Source organism: Cupressus sempervirens, chromosome 3, assembly GCF_028749045.1.
Source record: "Cupressus sempervirens isolate cs-2001-9-10 chromosome 3, ASM2874904v1, whole genome shotgun sequence".
NCBI classification, from domain to species: Eukaryota; Viridiplantae; Streptophyta; class Pinopsida; order Cupressales; family Cupressaceae; genus Cupressus; species Cupressus sempervirens.
In genome coordinates, this window is record NC_143120.1 from 194,505,994 (window position 1) to 194,522,671 (window position 16,678).

A 16,678-nucleotide genomic window follows, 5' to 3' on the forward strand; every position below is an offset into this window, starting at 1 on the left:
CAGAACAGACATAAGGCGTGGCATGACAAACTCAGTAGGTTTCATCTGGGGCAGTTGGTACTCAAGTACGACGATCAGGATGAAATCAAACAAGAAAGGTTTAAGGCAAGATGGGTTGGACCATATCAGACCCAGGAGGTCAGCGACAATCGGGTGATAAAATTGGAGACATTGGAGGAGCAAGAGGTGCCTCCGGTAGTCAACGGATTTAAATTGCAAATATATGGTGCCAAGAAGACTCCGTCACTGTCACAGAATGGCCAGCTGACTCCGTTGTCGTTGCAGAATGGCGACGCCTGGAGGCAAAATTGAGGTGTTGTCTTTCTATTTTATTTTATTTTTGAATTTAAAAAAAAAAAAAAAAATGAAAAAAAATGAAAAAAAATATTTTGAAAAAAAAAAAGAAAATTTTTTTTTTTGAAAAAAAAAGAAATTTTTTTTTTTGAAAAAAAAAGAAAAAAAAAGAGAGGAGCCTCCGCGGGAGGTGCCTCGCGGGCACCTGGCCGTGGGAGGTGTTCCGCGGACCTCCTCCGCGGGAGGTGCCCCGTGGGCACTTGTCCGTAGGAGGTGTTCCGCAAACCTCTTCCGCAGGAGGTGCTCTGCGAGCACCTGTCCGGGGCAGCCTGTCCGGAGGTCCTCTTTCCGCGGGCTTGTCTGGTCCGCGGGGTCATCTTGCCAAATCTTCGCCTTAAATAATTTCATCCGTGAGCCTTTTTTTTTGGTTTTATATATACCGGCGGGTCTCAAATCTCAGGAGTTTGTCCTGTCGCGGGAGTTTGTAAATATTTTTTGGTAGTGATTTTTTCTGCGGGGCTTCCATTTTTCCGTGGGCGATCGTCTATGATCTGTCTATTATCTTCTTGCGAAGACCTTTCTTGTCCGTGGGGTGTGCCTTTTCTCGCGAAGTTCTTCATCGAGCGCCGACAGAGTTTGTCCACATCTCTCAGCGAGTCTTTTCGCATTTTCCCACAGATTGCCCCGCAGCTTTGCATTTTTTTCTAGGCACGTTAGCTCGGCGGTTTCTGGAGAAGCTCGGATTTAACGCAATTTGCAACAAGCAATTTCGGAAGGAATAGATTGTTTGATTATTTTCATTGCTGGAAGAATTATTGAGCTTCTCATTGCCGGAGGAGTTGTTTCAGCCAAAGATTGTTGGAGTGAGGAGAGATTGTTGAGTTTGTGTAACAGATGGGTCTGAGGGGTTTTCTTAAAAAAAAAAAAAAAAAAAAAAAAAATGACGACAGAATCAAATTGCCCTAGGACCCCGCCGGTGGACCCCCAGTCGTTGCGGATATTAGTCGTGGGAGTCTGACCAATTGAGAAGAGTTGAAGTTGCTGCAGGCATGGACTTTTTGTTACCAGAGGCATTGGGAGTAGGTGTTGGTCGGGAGGCTGTCTTGGTGGATGCGTAGAGAGCTCGGGAGGAGCTAATCATCCAGTTGGAGGTAGTGCAACGACACTTGGCTCAGGGTACCGAGGAATTGAAAACAGAGAAAGCAGCACAGGTGGCTATCAAGGTCAACTTCATTGAGGAGGCAGAGTGTTGTGTTAGCAGAGGGTACAGGCACGGGACAAAGTGACAGTGGTGTGTCAGAAGCAGATTTATCTGGTTGTAATTAGTCCATTAATGTATTTTGTTTGTTACTTTGTTTCAGATATTTTGTAATTGTCGTCCGGAGATGACTTTTCTTTTTGAGGGGGATGGTGTCAGCCGACTGGATGGTCCCGGCGGTGTTTCTGTAGCCGACGGAATGATTGTCGTCGGTATTTTGTATTTTGTAGCCGACGGGTAAATAGTTTGTAGTGGATATAATGTTTGTGGCCGACGGACTCCTTCGGGAAGGTTCGGCGGATAGTATTTATATCCCGTCTGGGATCATTGTAAATTATTATGATCTATCATTCATCATTGATCTTATCAATGTGATGTCCCCAGAGTGGGCCCCTAACGGAAGGTGACGTAGGTCTGTCCGTGCGGTTTGTCGCTACCACGTGTCCGGGGTCCTCGCCAGCGAGGCTATCCTGGGGTTGCCCCCTTAACGCAGGGAGGTGCCGTTTACTAACAGTCCGGGCTTTTGGTACAACGGTTACTAACTTGGTATCAGAGCCGGAGGTCTCGAGGTCGAGACCCGCGGAGCGTGGTGGGCTGTGATGTCCCCAGAGTGGGCCCCTAACGGAAGGTGACGTAGGTCTGTCCGTGCGGTTTGTCGCTACCACGTGTCCGGGGTCCTCGCCAGCGAGGCTATCCTGGGGTTGCCCCCTTAACGCAGGGAGGTGCCGTTTACTAACAGTCCGGGCTTTTGGTACAACGGTTTAGTTAGTAACCGTTGTACCAAAAGCCTGGACTGTTAGTAAACGGCACCTCCCTGCGTTAAGGGGGCAACCCCAGGATAGCCTCGCTGGCGAGGACCCCGGACACGTGGTAGCGACAAACCGCACGGACAGACCTACGTCACCTTCCGTTAGGGGCCCACTCTGGGGACATCACAGCCCACCACGCTCCGCGGGTCTCGACCTCGAGACCTCCGGCTCTGATACCAAGTTAGTAACCGTTGTACCAAAAGCCCGGACTGTTAGTAAACGGCACCTCCCTGCGTTAAGGGGGCAACCCCAGCATAGCCTCGCTGGCGAGGACCCCGGACATGTGGTAGCGACAAACCGCACGGACAGACCTACGTCACCTTCCGTTAGGGGCCCACTCTGGGGACATCACAATCAAGCATAATGTATGTCTGGCATATGCGAATATAATTCTGCTATTCTGTTTCATTGTTTGTATGCGTTCATTTATTTTACCTGAACGGTAAACAAAATATCAACAGCTAACTTCTGAAATTCACTGATGTATGTCTCAACTAATCCCCACTGCTTGAGCTATGCCAACTCTTTACACTATAACTCGGGATCTTTGGTACCAAATCTCTATATGAATCTCTTAGTGAACTCGTAAGATGTGATTTGATTCTACCCCAAGATCATCATGCCATGGTGCCACCACTCATGCGCTGGACCATCCAAATGAACAACTGCATACTTGATAGCCTCCTACTCAGACATTGGATTCAGCTGGAAGTATGTATCTACCTTCTGCACCCAAGCTTGTGCAGTCATCTTCCCTGAGGTATCATAATAAGGTAAAGAAAGTTTTCCAACTTTCTTTCTCAGCTCAAAGTTTTGATTTCTCCCTCCTGCACTAGGTATGTGTCTCATCCTCAAATCCATATAATCTTTGAGGGAAATATTCGCTTGAAACTCCGGTCCACTAACCTCCCAATCCCTCTTGAATTGATCCTGTAACTCAGTAATCTGTGGTTTGTTTACTGGTTGAATCGGATTTCTGGGTGAGAATGTGGGTAGAAGAGGTCTCAAGTTTGCTGTCCGAGTTGGGTGTACAACGTGTCTAAAGTTATCAGCGTCATTCCCATTGTTGTCATGCCCATTATTATTACCATTAATGTTATTCCTAGGACCATTGTTGTTGCTTTGACCTCCATTATTATCATTGCCCCCATTTCCATTGTTTGCATCACCTGGATTAATATTGATGTCCATCTGTCTAGCCATAAGCTACAACATCATATCCATTTGCCTATTTTGCTCCTGTTGCATACGCTGCCCTTGCTCTAACGTACCCAGTAATCGTCTGAACATTACCTCCTCTTGATTTGGACCGACATTCTTGCCTTTGCTTAGTCCTATATTCCTATCATCTTGGTCACCCATACTGCCGTCTTGTTCAAAGAATATCTACTCTGTGTTTGTATGACTGGATTCTATGTCCACCTGCACGAATGAACTAGACTGCTCGCTCTGTGAGTCTGAATCTTTGTTGTCTTGCTCTAGTATGGTGAAAGTTAATGGCCTCTGTTGCATGCTCAAACATACGTTCTAAACCTGTTTTATTTTTGACTTTAGTGTCTTGACATTTCGTCAAACACTTTTCCCTCTATCTGGCAGTTCCAAATTCCCTATAAGGCCTCCACAAGATGGCAAGATTTAAGGCTCTAATACCACTGTAATGGGCACCCTGGAAATGCCCAAAAACTAAACAGCTGCTGATAGGAATTTTGTCAAACAGTTCGCATCCAATTTTTAATTTCTCCATTAAATGTTTAAACCCCTTTATGGCTCCGGAAATACAATTTTTGTTTGTTTTTAAGTCTTTGCATAGATTTGAAACCAAATAACATGAACAAGAAAGAATTAAAAATAATATGCAAACTGAAGATTGAACTACGGCTGAAATAATTTTAATTTTCAAACTAATAAAATCAAATACATAGCAGACTTTTCAACTCACTAATTACTCCAGCATTATATCATATAATATTCTAGTAATGACTTCCCATCTTATTGCTATAGTAACATGAACAGTGCCGTGCCATACTGATGTGAATAGTGTCACGCTATAGTAACGCGAATAGTGCTGCACTACAGTGCTGCTATAGTAAAATCTGCCTTCAATTAGTCCAAGACCCTCATAAAATCATCCCTTCAGAATGGCATAAGCATCGGACAAGAAGCGGGAATGATATGAGCCAACACCCAATCCGCATGTAGCTGGAAATGCGACCAATCTGCCTGTTAATGAAGCTGATAGCAATGAATTTCCAAAGGTCAAACCCCAAGGGAATGACGTCTAGAATGTCACAAGAGAGGATAGACGTCCTCTAATGCCAAGAACAAATCTGCAACTCACACATCAATTTTCTTCTCATATTCAACCTATCAAATGAAGCCACTAATGCTCCCTTTTATTCTTTCTCCAAGGGTCGATTCAACTCACATGAGCAAGATAAAAGATGTGCAATATAAAACATATTAAAATAATCACTTATGTCTCCCTTAGGCACCCCCTTTGATTTGCACACATTCCCACAAAATTTAATATTAAAGTAATACTTTAATATTTTACAAATAAATTAAATCTTACTTTAATAATACTTCAGGCATAAAAATATATTAGCTATCGGGTATCAAATCCAATCACCAAAACTAGCCTCCCTTGTGTCCTGCTGACTTACTGACTTACTAGAAATAGTAAGTATGCATGAGACTAAGTAAATCAACTCCGGTTTGGCCCAAATGGAGATGACTAGGCCAAAACACTCTAAGATCTCTTTAAACCCTTCGTTAGCCCTCAAGACCATGTAGAACTAGGCTAATGCGCACACACTTGGTCGACTGCTAAAGTGGGGACATTACAGTCTTTTATAACGCTTTCTAAGAGCTCAACCACTCACCTCGACAATGTGGGATAAACAAAATCACTTTTTCCCCTTACCTATAATGTCGGGATTTTTGCTTTTTTGCTCCTCTTTTCTCGTGTCTGCTTTTTGTTTAATATTTCAGCCATATAAATGCCTTTTCTTTAGTTCAGTGCCCAATAACTTTTATTTCTGCTTCCAATGTATTATAGAATAAACGGGGATAATTAAATATTTCCCACAAACTATATGCTGCATTAATAAAGTTAAATAATTTTATTTAACTCTCTATTAAATAACTTTATTAATGCATAATAAATTATATCAATGATGAATGATTGATCTTGTCGATATTACTAATTTACCATCGACTTGTCATTGCAACTGGAAATCGAGCATGCCTATAATGACTTATTATAAATTGTAAGTATCCTTGAATTGTCTAAGATCACCTCAGAATGAACCCACAACAAAAACTACTTAAGCCAAATGGCTTCTAAGTCCCCCTTTTTTTTTTGTCTTGGTTACCCTACAAGATCATTGGGAAATAGGCCAATGACAACATCGTGTTGTGAACACTAGAAATGGGACATTACACTGAACTATTGTTCCGATGAAATACATGAAATATAAATATCTATGGTAACAAATCAGAAATAAATAAAGTTTCAGTAGACAAGAGGGATGTGACATGTAACATTTATCAAATCCTTACTATAACCTCATGTGCCCAAAAAATCTTTAACTTTATGACTATGCCAAATACGATGTGATTTGATTTTTGAAAAATTTGACATAAATCTTTCTTAATTTAAAACAAGCTTCAATCCCCATTTTTCGGTTGGTATAACAAACAACCCACTCCAAATGAGGAAGATAAGTGAAATGTTTTTCTATTTCAGCTAGCCATTTTTTGGGTTATCTTCCAAAGCATCTCTACCATTTTAAAAATATTGTAAATATTTAAAGCAACTTATAATTATGTATGTAGCAATTATATGTCTACATTTCTTTTGAAGTAACGAAAATATCATCTAATAAGTTAGAGAATTGTGTTAAATATACGTCCAACCGTATCCATATTGGGGTTGTCAAGGGAAGGTTGTATCCGTTTCCAATACCGTACCCGTGTTTGTATCTGTATCCATATGCATGCAACTTTGTGATTTTTAGGTAGGAAAATCCTGTCAAAGTAGTTGCAGCTGTCAAATGTAGTTATTGATGGTGTTTTGGGAAGATAGAGTGAATGACAGAGGGAATGTGGGAAAAGATGGAAGGATGGGAGATGCAAGGTATCATTGTGTGATTTGAGGTGAGGACATGGGGATGAAAATGTGGAAGTCTGTTGAAACTTTGCAAATGGATGAAAATTGAGCAAATGAATTGATTTGGGAAAACATGGGGGGGAAAAGATGCAGAACCAAAGGTCAAAATAAGACTTTGCAATGGAAGTTCAAATGTCCATAGAAAGCTTTTAAGAAAAGCATTGTGGAGGGAATGTGGGAAAAGATGGGAGTTGCAGGATCGGAGGTGTCAATTGAAACTCCACAAATGCATAAAAATGAGAAAGTAACATGATTTGGAAGAATTGTGGGAAAAAGATGCTGAACTGGAGATTAGGATAGGATGCTTGGGTGGAATTGAATAATGGAAGTCTGAAAGTCGGCTTGAACTTAACACAGGAAGAGACAAACAATGAAAGCATAGAAATACTTTGTTGGAATTCAATGCCAAACTGGAAGGATCGGAAATGGAAGTAGGACTAGAGAAAGTCTGGATGTGCAACAATTCCAGAAAAACGGAATTGGAAGGTAGGGTTGTAGGAATTGGGAATGGAGAATGATTAGGGGTTGGGAGGAAGAAGGGAATAGGAGAAGTCTGGATGAACTCCACAACTGCACAAAAAAGAGAAGAGAGGGAAGGAATGAGTGAACAGGAGAATGCATAGATGTGGAAGAGGATGGGAAGTTGCGTATGGAAGAAATTCAGACAAACACTAAAGTTCACAAAGAACATGAAACTTGATCAGAAGTTGGTAATGGATGGATACTGGGAAGTAGAAGAGGATGAGAGGTTGGGACAAGGAGATATAAGGAAGAGGAGAGGGACAATGAGTCTGATAGACTTAGCTAGATTTCCGTGTGGGACCGGCTTTGAAAGCAAGATGCTAGATGATTGGAAGAAATTTTGTGGTCCTCTCAAAGTCTGCAACTTTGTAAAAACTGAGGAAAATGACCAAAACCTTTGCAAACTTAAAATTTTCATGGACTTTTGGAACTACTAGCATTTGATAGGAGCATGGGAAATAATTAGGAAAAACAATTAGGCAGTTCTGACCAAGAGGGAGCTCTTTAAATATTTCTTAGATTGGTTATAGATGATGGGCAAAGTGAGGTCTAATGCACAGAGGGGCTGGAACTCGACCAATTTTTTTCCACTGTGTCTTAATGAGGTCTTGCGTGGCTATCTGAAGGGGTTCTTTGCTTTTCAAACAACACAACTGCTTCCTTTAGTCTTTGTAATGTGAAGTATAGTGTTTTCAGATCTGTATTGTATAAGAGCTGCTGTCATGATGTTATGCGTGACTATTACTTATTTTGCATGCTGGTAGCCTTGTTTTGATTTCTAAATTGTTGCTTAGGGTGTGGTTGTGTATGCTTGTTTGCCTCTCATCATTCCTCTCTTGGTGTTGGCTTTTTTCTAAAAGCTGCCCAATTATTTTTATCAATACTATCATCTTTTTTTCAGATTAAAAAAAGGTGGTGGTCTACTTATTTTATGTCGTTGTCAACAATTAAGAATATTATTGTAATATAGTAGCGAATGCATTCACTAGGTGCTAAAAACTTTATGGTGAAACATTATCTGGTAGGTACATTATCTTAAGATTTTGTTTGATTCTTCAGTGAGTGGATATTTTGTGGGCGGTACATTTGTTAATAGCTTCTCTTAATGCCTGATAGAATGGTAGTTTGAGAAGTTTAAAAAATAAATTCTTATGGTGCCAAAGACACTGGAAAGCGTTTTGGCAGTCAAGGTGCGATTGGAAGTCTGGATAGCTTACCAGCTATGAATATTTTCTACCATGACAAACACTTCCATCTGCATTTGAGGTTTGTGTTTTGCATAAATGTTTTGCTTCTATAATCTTCACTTGAAAATGCTCCTTTTTCCTTCCTGAAAAGTTTGCTTCAAAAACCATGTGTCCATTCCCTGTCGTATCATTTCAAAATAATTGTAGTCTTTGATTTTCTGTTTGTGTTCACACAATATACTTCAGGAACTAATATTTCTTGTGTACCCTTCAATTTTGCATTGTCATGATGAATGCAGGATGGAGTTTTCCTATTGCCCGGTTGCTGTGATCCATTTAATGAGAAAGCCCTGCGGGCATCACAAGGGGCATGCTTTCAGGTTCCAATTGCTACAGGCCTTTGGAGTCATCTGGAGATTCTTAGAGATCAATATCAGATGCATTTGTATGCAGCCCAACAGCTTAGCCATAAAATAAGTGAAGAGAAAATTTCAAGGAAAAAATTATCTCTTGAGAATGAAAAGGCTTCAGTCATCCATTCATCATCTCAAAATTGTTTGATGGTCACTGAGAGTAAAGATTGCAATGGAAATAATATATCTCTACTGTCGCATGAACTTGTATCTTCTTTAGCAGATACGCCAGTATGTCTAGTACTAGGCAGTGAGGGGAAAGGTCTGTCTCAACAAACAAAAAAGTTATGCAACCTTGTTGCAATACCCATGCCAGGGGGGTCTGAATCCCTCAATGTGTCAGTCGCTGGGGGAATCTTCTTGTTTCTGCTTCGAAGATGGACATAATGCAGATTTTCCTTGTTGAATCTAAGAAGCCAAAGAGTTTTCTACTTACTGATAATGCTTAAAAACATAGAGAATGAATTTGGACCTTGGTTGACATGCACAAATTTATAAATATGTAAGAAAGGACATGCAGACAAATGTCAGTCCACTAATAGCTTTTCTCGTGGGGTTAAGTTCAGCTATATTGAGTTAGGAGTAATCAAATTGGTGTCTACAAGGGTTTCTTGCTCTGTAAAAGGGTTGTACGGTTTGTGTGAAATTTGTTTTGGTTTCCTTTAATGCATCTATATATTCAGCATTTTTTTGAAGAGTGGGATCAAGCTGCAACTCGTTTCCCCATGTTTAATTTGTTGTCGATGCAGAGGGTTTTTAAAATCTTTAGAAAATCAATACACAACTTCTGGTTGCACATGCGTGCATGTACATTTCAGCAAATGCATAGAAATTTAATAAAATGAGGGTCAACACATGAAGATGTTGCCCATTCAAATCTGCATTACAACTTGGCTTTCCTGCAATGTAGTATGGGAAAATAATACAGAAACAAAGAAATGCATGAAACTAAAGAGGATCCTACAATGGCCAACAAAGACCATTGGAGGATTTTTAGAAAACCTCCATGCAAAGGCCACTCTCAAAACAACAGAGAGTTCCGGTTGATAGGAAATGAAAAAAACAAGAAAATGCTAAGATATTGAGATCTGATTTTCAGATTTCTTCCAAAAGAAAGATCTAAACACAAACAGAAAAATGCATGTAGAATACTACACAATCACAACCATATAACACTATAAACTCAAGAAAATTAGAGGAAAACTCAAGGACTTCATTCTATTCACTTTTTCCCAAAAATCTCTCGTAAAAAAATTCTCTCTTTAGAATATGATCTCCTTTCTCCTTTTGAAAATCCTTCTAATGTAACTCCCAATAAACCATCATAGCTTTCTTGTGGCAGTTACATTTTGAATGCCAACACATGATGCTTTAGGAATATTCATCATTTTCTTCATTTGATTTTTCCCCATAAAACATTTTCGAAAACTAAAGACTTTTAACACACCCAAAACAAATTAAAATAAACTCATACTAAGTCCAAAGTGGATAATGCTGGGTAGGCTTATAAGAATGCCACCTAAACATTTTCAACACATGAAAACAAATGACTTTTATTTTAAAACATAAAACTCTAAACTCACACATACTAACATTTCAAATTTCAGATTTAAAACTCAAATATGCTTGATATTTACTTTGTGCCCCTGCACCTGTTTTGTGAGCTACAATCAGTAATTCGAAGTTGGGTGACATGAGTAAATCACAAAAATATCCATGTAAGAGATTATTCTCTTGTGAAGGTGAGAACTATGAACTGGAGCATCTGTTTCGAAAATCCTTTATGCTTATTCAAGGGGAATACACAACATGACATCTTTTTTTTCTTGCAGATTTGGATTTCATAGACCTATATTTTAAAACCCTTTTTTCAGATTTATTAATTAACTCTTCATGTTAGTTTGTTGAATGTTGTATGGATTTAATGATTAATTCATAAGGCTTAATACTTACATTGTTAATTACTAAAAGTTTTGGGTGTTTGAGTAATTAAAAGTAATGAATTAATTGGTTTCATTTTAATTTATGATATGTTTGTATCTATAATTATTATCATATAGTATCAATTAGGTATAACAATCTTGTATTGATCTGTACATGAGAAGTGGAATGGTTTTAATGTGTTAGGATTGCAACAAAGTGGACCTAGCAACTTATTTTGAGAATAGTCCTCAAGCCTCTCTAGCTCCACCTTCTATAACCATGAGAGTGAGTTGCATTATATGAATTTCAACAGTGAAAACCCTTGTTGAATGCAAGTTGTGGTTTATCTTTGTAGTTGGACAAGAGCGAATGATAGTTGATTAAAAACCATTCATCCCCCATAAACATTCCACAAAGCTATCACTAGTTGGCCGTTGGGTTTCCCAGTTCTATTGACTAAATATTGGAAACCCTATTCTAGATATTGATACCTTTTCTTGATTGACTAGTTGGATACAAAAATTCTACAAACATATTTGACCATGCCAATGTATAATGTTGGCAATCTTCACAATTACAAAACACACACACAAAATCATCTTTAATTTAACAAAAGAATAAATTAAAAAGAAAGTAAAATAAAACAAAATTAGCTAGGTCATTGCATTTTACACCAGTATTCTGCACATATAATGACAGGTTTGTACTTATTTGTACCAAAGCCAAAATTTGCATATAAAAAATTTACATGAATTTCACTAGTCTAGCCCTCAATCTATCTCCACAATGTTGTAGAAATGTAAAAAGACCAATAAAAACACTGTGTTATGCGGATTAGTGTTTTCATACTTGTGCCATGTTGTGTGGAGAAGAGCTATTATTGCAACAAAGAGGGCAACCATAAATGGGATTGCAAGTAGATAGCCTAAATTTAAAGAATAATATGTGTATGCAAAAGTGGGATGTTCATGCCATTAAGGTGGTATTGCGACCCTCCATTCACCATAAAATTGGCAGGTTGTGAAAGAAGAAATTGACTCCAAACCCCCATGACTTGCATACAACTACATTATGGGTAGAAATTGAGGTGTTAAAAGTAGAAAATGTGTGGAATTGGGTCAACTAGCTTTGTGACTAGATAAAGAGGGCATTTAGAGGTTGGCTTTGATAGCTTTAGTGTAATTTACTTCTAAATTGTTGTGTTGTAGATAGTTTCTCCGTAGGTTTGCCTCATTACTTTGTTCTTGGAATTGGGTCAACTAGCTTTGTGACAAGATAAATAGGGCATTTGGAGGTTGGCTTTGATAGTTGTAGTGTAATTTACTTCTAAATTGGTGTATTGCACATAGTTTCTCCTTAGATTTTCCTCATTAGTTTGTTGTTGACACATAGGTAATGAGAATAGACCAACATATTCCATTCAACACTTCTAGAGCTGTTTGGGGGGAGGGAGTGTATGAATCAGCTTGAACTTAACAAATTATTTACCATATATTCGATTTAATTCATATGTAGAAGTAGATCATTGAAGTAGTGAGAGCACAACATATAACACCGCCATTTTTAAATGGAAAACACATGAAAAAAAACGGTGAGTATCACACTCAATATATAAGAAACTGTATATGATTGTTTTAGGCACACTACCAAGGAAGTGTATTGCTCCATGAGTTACTAATTGGACAAAATACAATACAACTAATAACAAGAAATAATGTTGATCAAATTGATTAGAAGCACACTCCCAAAATGTTGATTACAATTCACTATTCATGTAATTGCTATTGCTTTCATCTCTATAAATCCACCACGCTTCACAATATCTCATGCACATCAACCTATTCCTTATTTCCATTACATAGCATTGAATCTCTTTCTTCTCCAAAGGATATCTACCAATACCAAAAACATTCATGAAGTCAGCCAAGCAATATGTAACATTTGGAATGAAGGTTATCAACCCAAAACTCATTCTTTAAAGCATGCAACCAGAAGGGAAATACATAAAGTATGACATCACAAATATTCAACCTTCTTAAGATCAAAGATCTTTGCCTTAGACATCATACATCACAACAAGAGCCAAAACACTTTGGGTTAGCCCTAAGAGAAGGAATTTGTTGAGTATGTCAATCGAAAAAGCCCAAAAGATAGTGCAAACCTCCAAAATCATTTCAGATACAAAACACACTATCACATGAATATAGCATAATTATATCACAAAGCATGTCATTACAATTTCAAACAACTTGTGAAAAGGAATGCAAAGCTATCTTGTACATAGTTACTCTATTATCTAATAAACAAATACACATAGCATCATATCCTTGACTATGAGGAAATTCAAACCACAAAAACTAAGATGTAGCATCAATAGACAACCATTTATATAAATCTCTAATTGCAAGTGGAAATGAATCGATGCTAAAAAGTGGACCAATAATAATATAAAATGTAATAGATTGTTCACGAAATTTGTCGTACTTATGTGCATAAACCCCAAAACTACTTCAAAAGCTCTGTAAACATCCTAAAATCATTAGCTATACATCATAACCACATCTCCAATTATCTCCACTAGTCTCTTATATCATATGTATATATTGCTAATAATATACTCCTATGGGGAATCTGCAAAAATAGCTACCAATGATTGAATCTATCTTCTGGAGGCTAATGTGTTTGATATTATAACAACAAAACAATCATATGTGCAACATTCTCCCCCTTTGTCAACAATCTCCCCATTTTCCATTAATCACGCCCTTGTATACTTTGCATAATAGAAAAATATTTCCAAAACACTTCTCACCATTTGACATCAAGGACGAAGGGCACATTCAAAAATTCTATACAAGATTTGAGGAGTCATACAATGCCTCCAAAATTATAGGCAATCATTTGTTTATATACATATATTTCTATCTCCAAAAATCATATGAACAGACACAAAAATTCCCTCTTAACTTTGACAACTCTCCCTTAAGTAATGTATCAACAATAAATGCATGTGAAAATCAAAATTGTATCATATATATCTACCACAACATATATACAAAATCAAAAATTGTCTTACCACAAAATAAAGAGCCTAGATTTGTTGACAAGAAGGTTTAATAACTTGACTTAAGCTTTGTCTAAAACATTCAATCATTTACAACAAAGGTTAAAAAAAAGTGCACTAACATATTAGCTTCATGAGAAGTCGCTATGCATTCTTCACATCTTCCAAAATCTTGAATTCCTTCTCTAACATTTCACTTTGGAAATTCTCACCAAGGAGGTGAACTTCAAATTGACGAAATCCTTCAAATGTTTGAATTGCCTTTCTATCATTGCCTTTTGATCATATAGAAGATCAAGTTGCTCATAAAGTTTTTTTTATATGTTCTCTTGTCGTACCTTCTTCATCATTTTTGAAGATTGTTGTGTTTGGCCGTGTCACAATTTAAGACTCAAATTGATATAATATGAGCTTGAATGCTCTTAGTGGAAATGGGTCATTTGTGGTAGAATTATTCAAAGCAACAACTTCATTCAACCATTTCTTAAAGTCTTTAAGAATTGCTTGCGATTGGGCATGCATTATTATACATTTGCTAATGAAATTCTTTAATCTGTTATCTTCCATTTCCTTTTCTAAATTCTTCCAAATAGTAACATCTATGGAAGAGTTACAATTCTTGAAACCTAAAAGCAACATCGAAAACTAGTTGGTATTGGACAAGAATAATCTATTGATACTTTAGGAAGACTGTCATGAAGTACCTCCACAACTTTGTCTATCTCCTTAAAACTATCCTTGTAAGATTGTATAAATTCCTTGCAACCTGAGTAATGAAAGACATCACCCAGTTGAAGTGTGTGCAAGAGAGTCAATTTCTTAAGGTCTACTTTTCCTTGAGAAATAGGTATAAATAGTACCTTTGTAGTTGCCATAGGTTGAGATTCCAATTGCAAGTTCAACAAATCAAGAGCAGAGTCTCTAGAACCTCCATAGGATTCACCAATAAACATTTCACTCACTTCCTCTTTAAAAATATTTATTTCTTCTAACTTCTAATTGAGAGTCTTCATTTTTGTTGTTGTCTCTTTTCTCTTTTCTTTCTCTTCTCGCTTCTTCTTCCTAGTATTCTCTTTTTCTTGTAAATTCTCTAGACTTTGATCCCTACTAGGATACTTCTTAGTTCTTCATTCTTCTCTAGTACATCCTCATTCATATTTTTCTCAAGTATGTCATTTGTTCCATCTTCCACTTCATATATGTTTTCCAACACTTGTTCTTCTTTAGAGAAGATGAAAATGCCATTGTTTTTTTTGTAGCCAAGACTTCAATAGTACTCACCTAGATTGGAATTCTCTATGGAGAAACACCAAGAGGTGTATTTTCTTCCCAAGGGACAAAACACACGATTGCATATTTCATTCTACAACTTCTTCTATCATTTTCTCTATTTCCTTTACTAGACATTTGCCATCCTATGTATCCAAGTTGCCCTTGATATTTTTTCACTATTTCTTCTCTTTTAAATTGTTTGAAAAGAATTCATTTTAATGATAAATATTTGTCTCCCTTAGACCATTAATTATATATTTTCTTAGAACTTGTGAATTGGGATTGGTTTCCTTAATTAATACATTTTTTCTTTTCTTAGTTAGAGCATCCATGAATCCTTGGGACTGTTTGTTCTAAATATCATCTAGACTAAGACACTAGTCCCTTTTATAGTTTTCTTATCATTTTTAGAGGCATCATTATATAAAACTACAACCATCTCTAGACCATTGCACTAACTAATTGCATTCATCGCACTATTCAAATCCATGAGTTGACACTCTGTACCAACCCAAGTTGTTTCTTCTCTCTTCTTCTTCTTTCTCTTATTTTTTTCCTTCCTTTCCACTTCCTTCTTTGCTTCTATTTCCATTTCGAGCTCTTCAATCAAAGGAGTTCTTTCTCTTTTCCTTCTTTCAAAGAAAGACCATCTCCTTCTTCATCATAAAAAATTCTTGGCATATTTGCGGTCCTCTTTTCTATCTTGAACCAATCCTTATCATCAATACTATTATTGTTATCAAAATGTTCAATTTTAGGCTTTGGACTAGCATTTTCCTTAGTTGCCTTGTGCTTAAGTCTATGCTTTCTTTGATCACTAATTGCACCTTTTATTATTATATGTAACCTAATCAGATTCAAAGATTAGTTTTCAACGATCCCAAGATGGGTTCAAGGTGCTAAGAGTTATTTTTTCTATTGGGAAAATATATTCTAACCCTAATTTTGTACCTAACACAAGTCTTGTTAAAATGGCTTAGGGTTAGGGCTTCTTTATCTATGAGAATTTGGTGGCTTCTTGCAACAATATTGTGTTGCAAGGGATGGAAGATTGTAATAAGGTCAATTTACTAGATAATAATATTGGTCTCTCTGTTTGGTGGACATATCTCAAAAGCATGTTAAATCTTTGTAACTTCTTGTTCCATTATCTAGGTATTTTTATTCTTTTGTTTAATTAGATAAATTAACATTTAATTGTTAGATATGTGTCTTTCAAACCCTAACACATCTGATAGGGGTTCTAGAGGAACTAATTTTCATAGGAGGAGAGGCATAAGTAGATCTTGTTCTTCTTCTTTGCAAGGTACAAGAGGCACCTTCTTTTGATAAGGCAAAGTCAGAAGTCTTTACAACCTGGCACATTCCAATTTTGGTAAATAGATTCTTCACTCTCTTTCTCTGACTATTTTCATACCTTTTTAAAGGCATGTTGTTTAATATCTCTGTTGTCATACCAAATCTCTTTCATCCTCTACATCCTCCTCATCAATCTCATAAAGTAGTCCCAAAGCCATCCAATATTGGGTTGAGATGTCTTTATGAAACAATTATCTCTATTAACTAGAGAATTAATATCATCCTAATACTTTTTTCACTAGATTAGGGACCCCACGCCTTTGCTAAATCTTATTTTGAAAAGCCTTGAACATCCTCAAAACAATTTTCCATTCATCATCATCATGAGTGATACGTCTAATATACTATCTAATTTAAATAACAATTAAGAAGGACTTTCCCTATATCTTATCATTTGTACCAAAAG

The 16,678-nt window shown here is 37.2% G+C and overlaps 1 protein-coding gene across 1 annotated transcript in view; it reads left to right on the forward strand.

Moving 5' to 3' along the window:
- Positions 1 to 9,349, forward strand: part of LOC149565476 (tRNA/rRNA methyltransferase (SpoU) family protein) — a 121,220-nt gene extending 111,871 nt beyond the window's left edge. The window contains exon 4 of the mRNA XM_089819014.1: positions 8,541 to 9,349. Within this exon, the coding sequence (XP_089675140.1) occupies positions 8,541 to 9,041 (501 nt within the window). The 3' untranslated portion in view covers positions 9,042 to 9,349. The remainder of the gene's footprint in view (positions 1 to 8,540) is intronic.
- Positions 9,350 to 16,678: the final 7,329 nt, after the last annotated feature.